Source organism: Biomphalaria glabrata, chromosome 7, assembly GCF_947242115.1.
Source record: "Biomphalaria glabrata chromosome 7, xgBioGlab47.1, whole genome shotgun sequence".
Lineage (NCBI taxonomy): Eukaryota > Metazoa > Mollusca > Gastropoda > Planorbidae > Biomphalaria > Biomphalaria glabrata.
In genome coordinates this window covers 30749787-30768547 of record NC_074717.1, presented here as the reverse complement: position 1 = coordinate 30768547, position 18761 = coordinate 30749787, and the positions used below count along the sequence as shown (strand labels likewise).

Below are 18761 nucleotides of genomic sequence, written 5' to 3'. Positions count from 1 at the left end.
ATCACAGACAGGATCACGTGGGCATTCTAAATATAGCATACTTGCATTCTCCATCCTAGGCAAGATGGCTGCCTGGTCATGTGATACGCGCTCCGGACTGTTGTCACGACAACGACCTTGCGCGGTCAACACGAAGGTCCCGTGCTCGAACCCTGTCCGCTGTCCTTCCCCAGAAAGTTTGAGCCTCATCCTTTCTGAAGGCACGTCCGGGACGTCTCAAACAAGGGAAATGTAGCAGCTTGTGCAGGCTAGGGATCGCTCATTGCAAATAATGAATTACAAATAGTGAATAACATCTTTCTTCATCTCTAACGTTTTTTTTTTTAAAGAATTCCACACCTTCCTCTGGCGCGTGCTACTGCTTGAATTAATTGATAAGACCATGAAGAAGGAAATAAAAAATCTCAGCTAAAAAGCCTACATGATAGATGTATTTTCTTTCCTAAAAATGTAACTATCCCTAATAATCTTTGCTTCTGCGTTCCCCGACGTTGTCTCCCTTATCCCACGGTAAACGAATGTTATCCTTCTGCGCATGTCAATAACAAAAGTTTACCTTATTTTTGAGAAGTAAATATTTGCGCCAACAACTTAACCTGTTTTAAGTGCAACTATTCATTGCAATGCAATTTGGCACCTGTTTGGAGCCCCCGCCCCCAACCTCCTTTCCCCCGCATCTTCTTAGCCCCAACCCATCCTCACTCATCCCCGCCATCGATTCAATCAACCAGTTCTTCGCCCTGCCTTCCTGAGCCCGCCCCCACCCACGCGACGCCGTGTTCCCCTCATTGAACTGTGACGGAGGTAGAGCAGGCGAAGGTAATTTGATCTTGTAAATGTCCGTCTGCACCCAAGAAAACCGCTGACTATGGCTGGCTATATATTGGGAAGTGTTGCTAGGAAATATTCTCAAGTTTCAGACACTGGACAGGATCTAGACAGGGCCAGAGGTTTGTAGAAACAATTTTTACAATCATTAACATTACTTTACAGTCATTGAAATTAATTAACCTATCAATCAATCAATCGTTGATCCTTGTAGAAGTCAACTAAAATGAACGATTACTGAAATAGCTGTTGAAATATAAATGTAATAAATTTAATTCAAAATCACGCTTGTATACAATTAGAGTTTTCATTTCTCAGATAATTTTTCAACCCTTTTCTAAATAAAATAATTAAATATATGATGGTTACACAGTAAGTTCTTCTGCACGCCTCCTTGCTTACCATTACTCTATAACATGACTATTTTGTCTCAGACATTCTGTGCTTGTCTATGATAGTGTAACCAATTCAAATGTCTTTGCTATAATTGAAAAGTAAATAGTAAAAGATAAATTTTAAATCGTTTTCACGATCAATTTGGTTATCGGCATTGTCTCGAGGTTCTACGATCATTGTCTTGAGATTCTACGATCATTGTCTCGAGGTTCTACGATCATTGTCTCGAGGTTCTACGATCATTGTCTCGAGGTTCTACGATCATTGTCACTAAGGAAGTGAACTGTTGTATCACTCTGTTCTTTCGTTATTTAGACTATTTCTTTCAGACCTTGCGATGTATGGAACAGATGATATACATCTCTTTTGTTCGTTAGACTGGCGGTTAACGAGGGTATTATGTTGCCAGTACAACGCCCAACCGCCTTTAAGTCATCACCATATGTCAGGTGCCTTTTAATTTGGGTGGACTTATGGGGGTCCTAAAAATCCCGAGGTAAAAAATCCTAGTCGTCATCAGAAATCAAATTCGAGACACCACGGTTTGGAAGGCCAAACGCTCAACCATTCAGCCACAACGCCCCAAAACTGATAGAAATGGGAAAAAAACAAATAAAGCACAGTAAACATTATGTGGATCTTTTGATGTGGGCTGTATTCTCTCTCTCTCTCTCTCTCTCCCTCCCTCTCTGTTGATTGTACAGTTATAAAGAATTCACACATTAAGTAGAAAATGTTCTAATTATTTATTCTTTTCCAGGATGGATCTGACATTCTACATTGCTCTACTTATTCTCCTCTTGGCCTTATGGTATTGTAGAACGTTAAGACGATCCCCAAGTCTCGGCAATGCTAAAACCATTCCAGGCCCCAAAGGTTTCGGATGCCTAAAATCTTTCATCGCCAGCTCTCGCAACAACAACTCTCACGAGCTGGCCACAGAATGGGCGCAGCAGTACGGTGACCTCGTCCAGGTCAACATTTTGTCCCAAAAAATCGTGTATATCAATGACTCCCGACTAGCCAGGGTGATATTCAACCATCCTTCTCTGAAAGAGATGACCAACGATAGGCCGGACACATTTCTCAGCAAGTATGTCATCTACGGAAACAAGAACATGGCGTTCACGTCAAGAACTGACCAGCAGAAGGTCAGGAGAAAACTGTATCACGGTGTGGTCAAGTTCTATGGGGAAAATGTTCGTAAGTTCGAGCGTATCTTCATGACATCCTTGAACAAGCTGACCAGAGAGATGCAATCCCTAAACGAGGTGAATTTTTCTCACGAGATCTCTATGGCGACATTGCGCGTCGTGGATGCGCTCCTGGCAGGAGAAGAATCAAATTGCACCAAGGAGCACTTGGAAGCGCTAGAAAATTTTGACACCACTCTCAGCGAGCTCTTTTACTTTGATATGGAGGCGGTCTTAAAGCCTCTTCCGTTCTTGCGTTTTGTTCCTGGACTTCCATTCAAAACCAAATATGACGCTTTGATTAAAGCAAGAGACGATCTGGTGAACGCTTACTTTCACAGATTAAAAGAAACTTATATAAAAGGCCAAGAAAGAGGCGTCATTGACCATCTGCTGACAGCTCAGTCAAAGCTAGAAGAAGAGGGGGATGTGGAGTCCCTCTGTGACGACTCGGTTAAGGCACTGCTGTGTGAGACAACCATAGCTAGTTTTCTGACCACTGCCCACACAGTCAACACGTTAGTCTTGTTACTGATACTTCACCCAGAGCTCCAGGAAAAGCTTCACTCCGAAGTTAAAAGCGTGATTGGGAATGAGACTCCTAGTCTGCGTCATCGGAGCTCCATGCCGTACACCGAATCCTCTATAATAGAAGCTCTACGGTACGCCTCTGCAGGACCATTCTTGCTGCCACATAGCTGCAGAGAGGATGTTGAAATGAACGGTTACCTGATTGAAAAAGGCGCAATTCTATTGGCTAATGCTTGGTACTGCCATCGTCGAAGCGATCAGTGGGAAGAACCGTGGACTTTCAAGCCTGATCGATTTCTTGATGACAACGGGCAACTATTACAAGCTGACCATCCTAAACGACTCAATCTTATTATATTTGGTTCCGGAAGCAGATCATGTCCAGGAGAAGCGTTTGCGAGGTCAAGAATGTTCCTGATAGTGGTTACACTGATCCAAAATTTTGAGTTTTTTGCCTTGGACAATGTCAAGCTTCCGGATGTAGATCCAAGGAACTGGGAGAGCAAAGCGGTGAGGGCGCCTGGCCAATTCAAATGCGGCATTAGACCAAGGACTGAAATACATTTACCTTGATCCTCTAAATACCATAAACTGCGTTTGGTTTTCAGAATTGGACAGCGCTTCAAAAGATCTAGATGTTCAAGAGTTGTGTTCCCTCTTTTCAAGAAAAGAATCTGATCAATTCAAACCATAGGATCATGAAGAAATTCTAACATGACCTTGAGTGAACTTCGGTACTCCCCACGAGGTGGCTATATCATGGCTCCCATGAAGATATGTCATTGCCCTCGGTGTAATACCACCTTAGCCCCTCCCCAGCGAAGATTTAACATTAACCCTCTTTGAAATTCTGCCATGGCACTCTAAAAGTTCTTTACTTTGAATGAACAAAATCAGCTTACATTAGAACCTGGGCCTCCAAGTTGGTAGGAAATTGGGCCAAAGTATTATATTTACTAAATAAAATACACCCCCAACATTAGGCTAAATCAATAACAACAACAAAAAATTAATGGCGGCTCTTTGGAGGCCGCTAAAAATGTCAGAATATGAATTTGATTTCATTATTAAGTTCAACATTTATTGGTGCATAGACCTAATGACGGAGATCTTTAAGAGGCTAGGAAAAGAAACTAAAACTGCATCATGTGGAATAAATAATTGAATTGTATTTCTCTATTGCACAAACATGACGTAAGTTAACTGTAGCAGACTGGCGGATAATACAATTTTATTTGAAACTATTTTGAGCACATTTTATAAAGTTTCTTTTCAAACCAATTTCTAAAAATATTTGCAAACTATTTGCTTTCATTGTGTTAGCATCACATCTTTTGTAGAGTTCATAAATTTGTAAATTTATAGCATAAAAAAAACAACAACCAGAATTTCTTTGCTTAGTTTACATATGGTTTAATTCAACATGTAATACTCAAAAACTCTGATCAATAAATGTCGTTCATGTTGTCAATGTTTGGTGTAATAAACAATAAAGAACTTCTGCTTTTACTGCGAGTGTTGGGACATAGACCTAGACGTGCTTTGTGTATCATCTATTTCATTTCTAACTTCTTATCCAATGCCACGTTCTAAGTGCATGCCCAGATACTACGTCATCGAACTTTGGTTTAGAACAAACTAGGAACAAGCCAACATGCTTTATTACCATTGCTTTATATGCTCTTGGCGTTTCATATTGGGGATTTGACAAATATTTTATGGAGTTATGAACCTTCCCATGCCAATTACTTGATTCACTGTTACATTCATAATGTTCTCTACCAAAAGTGAGTTTCTCAGCTCATTAATATGAAAATGTATTTTAATTTTGTTTCCAGGTACACCACGACGCATAAAACATTTATACTGATATGAATATTATTACATTTTAGTCTAAAATTCCCACAAGATGGCGGGGAACAAAGGAGAGCAAGGCTATGGCGTGATGACATTCGAATGGCCTACAGTTCGTCCATAGAGTAATGACCTCCTCATTAAGTATCGTCTGCTTTTGTTCTTAATTCTTTAAATTCGAAAAAAAACATTGTGCTAGGGGTGACTAATCGCGAATATGTTTCTAGAGCGAAATATTTGTAAACGCCCTGACCAGCTTTATCCACTCATGCATTAACCGACTCTCAAGCCTTTTCAATGTCATACAGTGACGATATGACTCTGCTTTTTGTGACATGATAAACAAGGTCGACAACTGCGTGTTTTCTCTTACCGGTATTTATAAAAGTGTCACAATACAGAGTTATCGTTATTATTTTTCTTTTCTTGTATGTTGACTCTCGAAGACAAGCCTTATTATGTTCTAATTGTAATGTACGGGTTATCGACCGTAGCTTAAGGACGTCAGATCTGATTCTGTGCGTCCTTGGTACGAGAAACTGCTACGTGCAACCTTAAAGAGTTTCTCTGAGTATAACTGATAATAACTCCATTATAAATATATAAGAGAATACGACCATTTTTTTTAATGCAATGCTTTTAAAGAATATTTAAAGTTTAAAAAGTTTATACTAATGGATAACTTTTTTTTCTCCAGCCTAAACCTACAGATAAAGAGAACAGAATATGGCCAGATAATATATTTTACAAAATGTGAAGTGTTATATTAATACTTTTAAACAATTTTAATTCACAGAAACGAGAATTCAAGAACTTTCAAACTAAGGCCAGGTCCAAATAGCAGAACATTAAGAAAAATAAATAAAGAATGTCACCTTAATAAGCAGATGTTAAATTTAAAAAAAAATGTTAAAATCTGAAACAGCACTGGACGAAAATAACTTAAGATATAACAGATGATTATCTGGCCTAGTGTTTACAAGAACAGGATGTCGCCTGCAAAAGAAACAGCTTACATAGGGTTACCAGACGTCCGGAAAATAGAGGTCATGTCCTCCTTTTTTTTTCGGGTCGACTCCTCCGTTCGGCAGGCATAGGCATAAAATTTGAAAATGTCCAGCCTTTACTCTGTTGTTTATTACAAAGGATTTTTTTATCTATCATTGTAAATCAACATTTCAAATCTATGTAATCTTACTCGAACGATAAACTTTTGCAAAAAGCAACGTCGTCTGAGAAATATAATACTTAATATAGCAGATGTACAATCTTTTCCTGACTGTCATGTTTTGTCCAAGCCTTATTTATAATTTTTTTTGTTCTGTGTCCACCTTTGACAGCGTTTGTCCTACTTTTTGTCTGGCAACCCTAAGCTTATATTTTCCCGGAAGAATTCAGACGCTTCGAAGCTGTTTGGCGCGAGAGAAATGTTTGTTTTTAATGTCGCCTTATCTTATCCAGGATTCGACTTTGAACTTACACGTGAAAACTTGGCGCTTCATCACTAGATCATCACGCTGAGAATGATGGGAAGTCACCTAATGGTTAACGCCTAGATAACTGATGGTACCATAGTGAACATAAAGGTCAATGTAATTCATCAACAACACCCTGAAACATTTGTGGTCAAAAAAATATAAAAAAATTCAAAAGGCTCTAGAGTTACGCTTTTTTTTTAGGTCATCGGACAGTAAAGACTTGTGTTCAAAATTGTCCAGAATGATTTTGTTTTCAGACCAAAGTTTAATTTTGGGGTCTCAACCAGTAGACAAGTAAATTATATCCATTGTTATGTACTAGTTTAGAGAGTAGGTTGGTTTTGTTAGTTAAATATATTGTGTATAGTTTTAGCGACGGTAAAAGTAATGACGTAGTAAGACAGACTAATGACGTAGTAGACTTAGGCGAACAAGAGACCAACATGGCGTTATGTTAGAAGTAGGCTGTTTTGAATAGTAATTGAATAGTAGTTAGTTATAGCGACGTTTTAGAAAGACTGGACGGATTTCCCAGTGCTTAATAAAGTCTCATTTTATAGAACTGAATGTTGTTATCAAGTCTATCTATTTTGTAATGTTCTGTGGCTAATGTTAAAGTAATAATTGCACAACATGAAGTCAGATTAGATTAGCCCACAACACCATGAAGATATTAAGGATCAAGGCCAATGTACAGTCACTTCCCCAGCTGAACAATACTTTAGTACGTGACACTGATACTTGAGACGTTTCTTATCCTAACCTTGACCTGGTCATTAATGTCTTTCAATGCTGACGAACAGTCAGGAATAGTATAAGTAATATACATACCCAACATAATATAAAATATCACGTGACTTCAAAGTAGCAAGATTGTTATTATTGTTACACGATTTCCCATGTCACACAGTGAGGTTCGACTCTCCAAATGGCTCCTCTGTCATTAGGGTTCCAAAGGGAGGAAATCCCCCTTAAAGATACTCTTGATAACATTCTAGCCTGCAATGGTCACATTCTGTTAGCAGCATCTCGAGAGGTCGCTGGACACAAGAGTACTTAAGGACAAGCTCCTACATCAAGAATTTTTCCCTTGCCAATAATCTAGGTGGCTGCCTGATCGAATGGGAAGCGTACTGTAGTATCGTCAGGATGGCCCCGAGTTCGAACCCAGCCCTCTGTCGTTATGCAGGAGGTTTGAGCAAGGACGAAATAATTTGAAGAATGTCTGAACCTTGTCAAACAAATCAACATGTTATTGACACAGCTGTCACAATGGTGGAAGTGTCTTAGTAGATGCCAACTAGATCTGATGCTAAATACAGGTATACACTTGTCACTGAACAGTCTCGGTCCAAACGAGACCATTCGTTATTGAAGGTCTCATCACTGACCTGAGACGTAGCAACCTGTGGGCAGCAATGACCAATAGCACCTCGCCACGTCGTACAGACATGTGACGTAGCAACCTGTGGGCAGCAATGACCAATAGCACGTCGCCACGCCGTACAGACATGTGACGTGGCAACGAGCTATTGGTTTCCACTGCCCATGGTTTGTGAGGTTGTAGGATAAATGTTCATGCATTCTATGACTACTGGTCTCGGTCCAAAACGGTGTTCAATAAAGGTCATAGTTCCTATTACGTAATAAGAATTGAAAAAGAAAACGCTTAATACAACTTTTAACTACAATTTGTTTTGTAATAAAAGTAGACATTCAAATTTCTATGCCTTAAAAAGTCAAAGATGTCAAAAATCTCAAGCGGTTTCCATATTTGTATTTTATTATATGATTATTATATTTATGTCATTTAAAAACAATTAAAGCACTATAGTGTTCCATTGCTTGCATCCAGCGGAGAAACAGTATAATAACTTCCCTTCCAAATCATGCTTTCAATGGGGTAGATTTAAGGTGTAAAATAACAGTTTACTGTGTGTCAAACGTTAATGAGAATTTATCCTGCGACTGCCTAAAACCAGTTTCTTTCCACCTGAGTGGACATTCTAATATGTCTAAACAGCCTTAAGTTCCAAATCACAGCCTTCGCCTCTTTTCAACATACAATGTTTTACATGTTTCTCTTCAACATACAATGTCTTAAATGTTTCTTTTCAACATACAATGTTTTACATGTTTCTTTTCAACATACGTTTTATTCTTTTCAACATACAATGTTTTATATGTTTCTTTTCAACATACAATGTTTTACAAGTTTTTTTTTTCAACGTACAATGTTTTACATGTTTCGGATGTTTCTTCCTATTATGAAGACAATTACATCCTAGCCCAAACCTCCCGCAGGACGACGTGGGGTGGCAGCAGGCAGGGTTCGAACCCGATATTAAGACTACCGAACTACAGTCCAGAACGCAGACCACACGAAAAGAGTTTGACCACTTGACATCTTGACTACGTATGTCAGATATACAGTTTCAGTGCAAGGGGTATAAAGTCCAGTCACATTGAGTAATAGATTTATCGGTAAGATATTCAACACACTCCATTTTTTTTTACTGGTCCTTGGATCGTTATACGAGATATCCACTTCACCGAAAATCTGTAATTTCCGAAGGTCACGGCTGCAGGAGAAAACACATCACGTAACGGCCAGGTCAGTGGAGCAGGATGTACGCTAGCAATGTTGATCTGAGCAAGGCAACTTCTCGTTAGAGTATCATACCGTGGCTTACTTTCAGAGCGCTGGAAGTGTACACCAGAGGTGTAGCCTACATGGATATAAAGGGAGTTGGACTAGGTCTTTCATTTCAAACATTAAGTTGTAAACTAAATTCCATTCCAGATCAGCTGAACCTAATACATGTTTCTACATGTAGGCCTATATATACCACTTAGTGGACCTGCATGGTGAAGCTAAATATAAGACTATCTTAAACAACAAGCAAAATATGAAAAAAAAAAGTTTTTTTTAAACAAAGCTTATATATCAATACTGCAAGATTTATCTCCCCATTTTCAATATAAAACAAAATTAATTAATTAATTACCACTAATTGATAAAATAATTGGTTAACTTTTTTTTAATGCTTCCTGTATTGCCTTCGACAACGAATAGTTGTGCAAATTTTAACTTCATCCGAGAATGCGAAATAAAGAAAAAAAAAACGTGTAAACGAATCCATCCAGACAGCTAGACAGAGGGAGGGAGTTAATATAAGCTTCGTAATAAAAATCAAATTACTAAGAATATTAGTTTCTAAATAAAGAGTACAGTACAGTCCTACAGTGTAAGAATAGGAATTCGACTTGCTTTGGAAACAATAAGAATATTTCGCAATGCCGTGTAAAGAAAAAAAAAAGCACAATTTTGCCTTGCAGTCCCTAGGCATTTTTTTTTTTCCAAATTTGATTGCGAAATGGATGGGACTTTAAAGTTACCGACCATTCACTGAATGATCGTCCATTCCTCGAGGTGTTTAAAAAAAAAGCAAGAATTTTGATTTAAAGAATAGTATGAAAAAACAACAATCCATGATTGAGAACCTTTTTAGTGCATGCAGTGATGTTCATTGATTAACACAAATAATAAATCTAATATTTGTTTTATATTTTTGGTGTACCGTATGCGGTGTATAAAATATGTTATACAAAATAAAGGAAGTGTGGATATTTTATCATTTTTTTTAAAGTTCTATAATTATTTTGTGTGCACATTCTAGCACTGCAGAATCAAAGTTTCTAAGCTCTTCAGTTTATAACTTTTATTGAGTTGGCATCAGTGAAGTTTAATTTAGCGTTCTTGACATCATTTCATTTTCCAATATCTAGGCCTGCAATACAATAGAAAAAAAAATCATATTTATTTATGTGTGTGTGTGTGTACATCATCTTTATTACATTCTGACCCTTCATTCTTTCGGAAGTCGTTTATTGAGCCCTAGAATATGCTCTTCCTGGAGTTAGTGGGAAAATTGTAGATTCCCCGCCTTTGCCAGCAAGGAGGTCTGGGGGAGCGCTAGGAGCTCCCCAATTGCAGGGCGAAGCCCCGCCGCCAAGCACTATTTCTGGTATTGAAAGCCAGCAAAATGCATATTCCGAGGTATGTACAGTGCATTTTCCTGCTATTAAAAAAGTTTTGTTTCAAAAACCTAATGTGCTATTCTTACTGACTTTGACCCTCCCGCGCCGTTCGGCGCATTTGCCGTCAAGCTGTTTCCATAAAAATCTGTCACTGGCAATGTCTGAAGCCTCTTCCCACCTGCTCTGAGGACCTCCATGAATGTGTGGCGCCAAGTTGTACTAGGATGCCATCGCAACTCTTCTTATGCGTAATTCATTTTGTCGGAAAACATGCCCTGCAAACCTCATGTGACGCTCTATCACAATCTTACTAAGGGGTCGACTCCCACTTCGGCATAGGATTTCCTTAATTTAGACCAGATATCTATAGCTATGACTCTTAAAATCTGTCTAAACCATCTTTGTTGAGCCACATTTAGTGTTTTTCAATTTCGGGAGATGACTATTCACTGCACTGTATTAATGGAGCCCCGCCACTGGTAGAAATGTGTAACTGTAGTTTGTTTTAGAATAATATTGAAGATAGAGGTTTTCCACCTCAAAACACTCTGAAGGGGAATTTTAAACTCAAAACCATCTGGAGGGGTTTTAAACTTTGAAAAAAAAAGCCATCTGTAGGAGAGGGGTTTTTAAACCTAAAAACTCCAATAGGATTTGCTACGCTCGAATAATTTTAGTGTGTAATTTGCTTTTTTTATATTGAAGAGGTATTTTTAGCATCAAACCCCTCTGAAGGGGGGTTTAAACTCAAAACCCGTTTTGGCAACGCTCATAGCATTTTGAGTGCGTAATTTTCTTTTTTTTTCTTACACTGAAGATGTATTTTTTAGCTTCAAACCCCGCTGGCGGGGGGTTTAAACTCAAAACCCCTTTGGCTACGCTAAATAGATTTTAGAGTGAGTAATTTGCTTTTTTTATATAATGAAGAGGTATTTTTTAGCTTCAAACTCCACAGGAGGGGAGTTTAAACTCAAAACATTTTGAGTGTATAATTTGCTTTGTTTTTATTATTAAACAGGTATTTTTACCTTCAAACCCCGCTGTATGGGGGGTTCAAACTCAAAACTGAGTCAAAACCCATTTAGCTACGCTCATAACATTTTGAGTGCATAATTAGCTTTTTTTATACAGAAGAGGTATTTTTTAGCTTCAAACCCTACTGAAGAGAGGGGAGTTGGGGTAAACTCAAAACCCCTTCGGCTACGCTCATAGAATTTTGAGTGTGTAATTTGCTTTTTTTTATATTGAAGAGGGATTTTATCGTAAATTTTGGAGGGGGTTTTAAAATCATAATCTTCCTTAACTGTGCTCTTGGAATTTGGGGATTGTCGTTTGCATTTTTTGTTAGTTTATTTTTATAGAAGAGGGGGATTTAACAGCAAAAACCCCTGGTAGGGGGTTTTAAACTCAAACCCCCGGGTAGGGGGTTTTAAACTCAAAATCCCCATGGTTGTGCTGGGGCAAGTGATGGTGTAGTATTAAAATCTCGCCTAAAATAATCAAATACAAAGCAAAAAAGCAGTCACTAAATTCCGTCGGGGGGGGGGATTTTCATTTCGGGGGGGGGGGGGGGTAAACCCCAACCCCCCCCCCCCTGGCTACGCCCATGAATTACCTATAGAAGTATAAAACCTACAAAAGTAGGTATAAAACCTACAGAAATATTGAACCTTCAGGATAGAAACCTGCAAAAGTATGGAGCTTACAGGTGTATATAATCTGCTAAAGTATAAAACCTTTAGAAATAAAGAACCTACAGAAGTATAGAAACTACAGAAGTAGGCCTATTAAACCTACAGAAGTATTAAGCCTACAGACGTATTAAGCCTACAGAAGTATTAAACCTACATACGTATAGAATCTACATAAGTATTAAACCTACAGACGTATAGAATCTACAGAATTATTATTAATTGTATTTAAACCTACAGAAGTATAGAACCTACAGAATTATTATTAATTGTATTTAAACCTACAGACGTATAGAACCTATAGAATTATTATTAATTGTACTTAAACCTACAGAAGTATAGAACCTATAGAATTATTATTAATTGTATTTGAACCTACAGACGTTTAGAATTATTATTAATTGTATTTAAACCTACAGAAGTATGGAACCTACAGAAGTATTAAACCTACAGAAGTATACAGCTTACATAATTTTGTGTACGTGATCTTTACAATAGTGACCAAGATCCGTAGGACACAAGGATGATGTCAAGTTACAAACACCAACAGAAATAAATGGATCCTATGTTTCAAACGTAACGAGCATATCTGAACATTCAAATCTATTTGTAACATTGGGAGCAGGGAAATCATCAAATAAAATATACGTGGGGGAAAACAAAAACAACAACAACAACAAAAAAAAAAAGAACAATAGCGTAGCTATGAAGGGGGAGGGTTCCAAACTTGAAAGTCCTCTCGAGGCCACACTTGAGGGGCTCCCCAAATGAATGCCTTAATTTTTTTTTCATTAAATATTACGAAACTGTCATGTAATCTTGCTATTCCCGTGGAGTCAAAATACAAGACAGCATTGATCTAGATTATTCTAGATGATGTTATAGGGGCCTTTGCTGCACAAAAAGCAGACTTGAGGCAATATCAATTGAGAAATTGTCACTAGTGCATTATTTCGCCAATAAACAACGGTATTATTCATTCAAAGAGTCTTAATGATTATTTTTTGTTAATTTTACTGAAATACTGTACCAATAGGAATTTAGACTCATATATTGATTAAGTACATTATGTAATGATGTCGAATGTCAAAATGTAGGGTCCCCTTAAAAGGTCAAGCTCCCCTCCCCCGGGCCCCCCAATCTCTAGCTACGCCACTGAAACAGAAGATAGCTCTAGAAATAATTAGGCCATGCCTGGAAAGATAATCTAGACAACATGACAAATCATTTTAATTCTGTTTCGCGGGCTTATCTTCAAACAGAAGGTCGAGGCATAGATTTTATGGTTCACTTATTCCGTTAGACACTGACGTCACTGACCTATATATCTAATGCCTTGCGAGGTTTTTATGTTTATTATATATCTTTTACATTGTATTTAAATTGTATTCCTTGCTAGGCTTAGTACAACCCGAAGTTCACTGAACTGGTGTAGGATCACCCTAATAAAGGTACCGGTTTTAAGTGGGAACACCCTAATAAAGGTACAGGTTTTAAGTAGCAACACCCTAGGCCTAATAAATGTAGGCCTACCATTGTTAAAAGTCTCATTTGTTTTTAACTCTAGTTCTCTGAAAGTGATAGCATTGCTGACAGATTATTTTATTAGTAATATTTATAATACTGTGGCGAAATGAAATTTAAAAAACAACATTAAAGAACAGAAATAAAAAGAAAGATGATGTCGATACAATAGCTACCACTGAGCACATCTTTTTTCAGTGTCTTGATTTAAAAACAAATGTTGGAGATGTTTAAGATAACCTAAATAATGTCAAGGACGCTAAATTGAACTTCACAGCTGCCAACTAAATGAAAATAATTGCGCTGTAATAAAAAGGGCACACAAATTATTGAACAACACTTCCGTTACTTTCTACACCGGATACACCAACAAAACTATTTCTAGTTTATCCGCCATGTTCGACAATCTTAACTATGCCTGCTTATCATAAGTTACAAAGACCACTATTTTGTTGTTGTTTTACCATCTACTAGATATTGGCGGCGAATGAGCATCTCTATTCCGAAAATTGTCATTTCGTTGTGTCATTCAATATGGAAAACGCCAATCCTACTCGCGATTAAAAAAAAAAGGCATTGTCAGCTTTCATGTCATAAAAATGTAATAATAAGCCGAATTTTAACCCAAACAAGAACTTCAAATACTTAATTTACTTCATAAGTCACTGGCATACAAATATAGATCTTTCTGTTACAATTTCTCAAAAGTAGGATTGGATTTCATTATTATATCTACCTCTGTTTTAGAATATTTAGCCAACTGAGGACTGTTGGTAACAGCTTGAGAATCTGTCCAAGGAGATATTTAAGAATGTACAATGTGCGTTTTATTTTTTTGCACACGATTTCATTGGAAATTCTTGTACCGTTTAATAGTAAAAGAAGGAAGATATTTGAATAGTAACAAGTGCAAAAACTAGGGGAATATATTTTTAAGGCGAAGTGAGGGACGCTAGGAGGGGTGTCATAGCGGTTTGAAGTCACCTCGCGACCTGTCAGACATTTTATAATCTTTTTCGGTCATCTAAACGTTACAGTTTACCCTATTGGCCTATTTATACCATTCACTTTCTCTTGAATTGCTAAAAAAAAAAGAAAAAAGAAAATATCTAGATGGAAGAAGATATAATGAAGTTTAAAAAAGTTTAAGATTCGTAAAATGTGGGAACATTTGGGAAGGGATATTACGTAAGGTTGTTTCCTTAGTAGACAAATGTAAATCCTTAAAAAGTTTATCGTAAAAAAAAAGTTTGTAAAATCAATCTAGTGACCATGATTTCAAATCTCGAAGGATTTTCAAACTCGAAGATCACTGCCCATGTCTCGGTGAGTGTTTACCGTGTCTACTTGGACTCATTGGTCAGCGAGGGAAGTTCTGGCGAGATGACTGCCTGGTCATGCGGTATGCGCGCTGGACTGTCGTTCGGTCGTCTGGATAGTCCAGGGTTCATACCCTGCCTACTGCCAGCCCCTGTCGTCCCGCGGAAGGTACACACATGTAAAACACAAAGTTTAGCGCAGGATTAGATCTGACCCACCAACCACATCAGGTAGTTTTTTTTTCCTCCAGATCTGAATAATGAATAATAAAAGCGAATGGTTATTACTATTATATTGTTACGAATCTCACTATCCAGGCTCTCTGCAAACTGCACCATACACCACCAACTTAAAGAACTTGACAACTCAGGGCTCCAAAGTAACGTAACACTTTAATAGTTGAATAAATAACAGCCAATACTGTACTATTGGCAGCACGTAACACAAGACTGTACAAATATCTCTCCGATAACACCGTACCGCCGTATCAACTCTTGCACTGGCCTCTCCGTCTCGTTCCGGGCTTGCACTGGGTTCAACAGTTCAGGACTGACTTCACACACTAGGCTCGTTGTGTCGGACTCGATCGCAGACCAAGATCAAGACGCCAGTCGTCTCAACTGTACTTGACGTCGTAATGCTCCGTACAGAACCACACCGTTGAACTGTGCTGTAGTCGACCGTGTTCTGAGCCCTGTCGTGAACCTTCTGTCGTGGACCTCTCTCGTGAACTCCTTTGACTGCGACACCTCCGCTCTTTATATAGGGTCCCTACTGGCCTTCTAGTAACCGGACAGAACGCCGCTTGACGTTTCTGGGTGTCAGATGATTACAACTCTCGTGACGCTCCTGAGCTCTATTCACGACGTCGATCCTTCCCGAACCATCATGTTGACACTCGTCTCGGCCGACCGTCGTAACTCGTCACGGTTGATCGCTCGTCTAGCGCTGGCCTGGGGCAATTTGCATCGGCTGACTACACTCACACCACTACCTCCATCTGTGCCACCACCAGGTTTATAACAATATAAAAGGCTGTAGCAATAGTTAGAGACATGCCGTAATAATTCTTTTCTAATGGCACTTCTTTTTCAAACTGGAGCCAAAAAATATTTGGCACTAAATAGGCTACAAGTTAACACCCTGACTGGCAAAAGGGAAGAACTCCTCAGTACTGTGAAGAGATGGAAGCTGAGATGGTTTTGGTTATACTGTAAGACATGACTCACTGTCAAAAGTCAAGGTCCAGTGGAGGGAGCACGAGGTCGTCCAAAGAACAGCTGGCTGGACAACGTTAAAGAAAGGGACCGGCCTCTCTCTTGATACACTGCTATGAACAACTGCTGACCGGGAAAAGTGGAGGGATTTGGTGACTAGAACTGCGACAGCATCCGTACGATGAAAGAGAAGGGACAGATGAGGATGATGAACCTACAATTAGCCTAATCAAAGTTGTTTTTTTTTTTCTTCTTAAAATTACTCCTTCTCCCATGTAAGTCAACTGAAGTCTGAAGGATACATAATACAGAAACTTCTAGAAACAGTTTTAGACCAGTCCGCCCGTAGGGATTTAGGTCTTAAAAGAATCAGTCCACTTAATGATCTCTGTACCAATGATTCATTCCATTTCCATCACGCGTGCACTTGGCCGGCTAATTATAGATATATTTAGAAATAAACATTTATTGCCTGCAATATTTCAAACGGCGCCTTGGGCGCGTCTTTTTTTTTTTAATTTAAAAAAAAAATAAAAAAACATTTTATTAATACCGGTATAGGCTTATGCTTATATCTATATAAATGTTTTTTGTTTTCTGCTAACGATTAAAAGCTATTCCTATCTCCAGATCGATATTTTTTTAAAATATGTATTTTAAATGCATTGATTTCAATTAGAAGCCCTCTTTTTTTTTTAACCATATAAAACTTTATCTTTATGACGTCACTCCAAACGTCAATAGAAACTTAAACAGTGCTGAGAAGATCGAGAGAGAGGGTTGCTTATACAAAAATATCGGTAGGTGTACAAGATTTTTAAAAAATCTCCGCCATACTTAATAGAAACATCTTGCTAACCAGCATAAACTAAAATGATCTATAATCTATAGCTACTAGATCTAGTGATGGTATAGTTCAGATCAGGAGAGAACCAGACAGCAAGACGTCCTCAGAGCAAGCAAATGTTACATACAAGGTCATTTCTCAGTCTTGCACACTGCCATCTACATACTGAAGAAGGTGCGCACTATCTTGAGCACTCTACCAGACTGGACTTGTGCGGAACGTTGCGAGTATCCATGAGAGTAGGCCCTATAGTAGTTGAGATCATTGAGATCGTAGCTAAGAAGAAAGCGGTCTTGAAGGTGGACCATATCTAATGCACACTTCACGTTTTCATTGGGTCAATAAACATTCATTCTTATAAGGTCTGTCTCTAATTTCCTTTAGCTGAATTACTTTTTCTAGAGTTAGTACAATATTAGATCGCATAAAAGAAGACTTAGAAAATGAGATTCCTATGTGCTCAGCCCGGACAAGGTACCAATTTAGCCCCCCCCCCCCCCAACCGACACACCTCCTTGAAAAAGCTGTCGTTTACGACGGCAAAAACTAAAATCGATATTGAAAATCTGATTTCACCCATAAATACTTGAACTCGATGCACGGGAAACTTTTTGGCCTAAGTGAAGGTGAGCCTTTTTGTTTTTATACCAAAGATGCAAATTATTTTGAGACGGATATGGACCAGTTTAACTCGTAGACTAGTGTGGTAGAAGTGTACTGGAGGGGCGGGTACACATTTCATCCTACTTTGTATTATTTCTGTGTGTGTGTGTGTCACGACTAACTCGGGGTGCACCCCGATGGTTCTCTGGCTTTGGTCTCTTACACTTAAGTCCAAAAGAATTTATAACTATTAAGGCTATTGCCATATACTCTTCCCGTATACGAATGTCTCTGGGAAAATTGGATACAAATTACAAAACCTCCCAATCACTTTCAGACTACATATTACTTACTATGTAAATATTTACTTAAATTAGCAAGACAATCAGAAGACAAGAGCCGATGTATTTAAATTGAGCTCTGTCTTACATATATACACAAATACAAAGTCCAATATCAATAAAACTTCACTGAGAATCAATAACGTATGTAGGAAAAAAAAAGATGCATTTAAAAAACACTTTAAATAATATTTCTTGTTATAACTGTGGTGGCTACGCGGGTAGGGGTAAACTGTCACGGATGACACAGGGCCAGCGCTAGGCGGGTGGTCAACCGTGACGAGTAACACCGCTTCATGACCCTTCTCAGAAGCAACTGGTGATGTTCTATCTCTTTCCAGAAGGCCTTTGACCACCCAATGTAAAGAAGGAAGGTTCCAGAGTAAAAAGGATTCTTGATTCAGTCCGGTAATGAGTACCGTGTCCTGGGGCGAGACAGAGGCCAGTAGTAAGTCTAGCAGTACAGATATTATAAGGCAGTATGGTTATAGAAGCATTTGCCTGATTATACAAGAAAAGTATGTAGGCCTATTAACTCTAGTTCTTGTGCCATTACTACTAGTGTTTGAAACAAAGAAAACCTTTAAAATCCTGGAAACACGTTAATTTTATGTCTAAAAGGGTCTATAGACTTTGTTCTCTCGTGACATGGATTAGAGGCTAAATGAACTAGAATTGAAATCATCCATAGCATTGCATACCTAATAAAATGTGGGAGAGTTTGAGTTGTGAACGTCAATGAACTAGAATTGAAATCATCCATAGCATTGCATACCTAATAAAATGTGGGAGAGTTTGAGTTGTGAATTTATAATTATCTTGATTTTTGTTTAATATTGTTAATGTGTGCAGTTAACCTAATTAAAATGTTAATCTAACTGTTCAGTATACAACATA

General features: G+C 38.3%; 1 protein-coding gene across 1 annotated transcript; it reads left to right on the top strand.

Moving 5' to 3' along the window:
• Nucleotides 1–792: 792 nt before the first annotated feature.
• On the top strand, nucleotides 793–6842 carry LOC106073986 (cytochrome P450 1A1-like). The gene is made up of 2 exons (XM_013234695.2): nucleotides 793–950; nucleotides 1985–6842. The coding sequence occupies exon 2, from the start codon at nucleotides 1986–1988 to the stop codon at nucleotides 3519–3521; it is 1536 nt and encodes a 511-aa protein (XP_013090149.2). The 5' UTR covers nucleotides 793–950; nucleotide 1985; the 3' UTR covers nucleotides 3522–6842.
• The last annotated feature ends 11919 nt before the right edge of the window (nucleotides 6843–18761 follow it).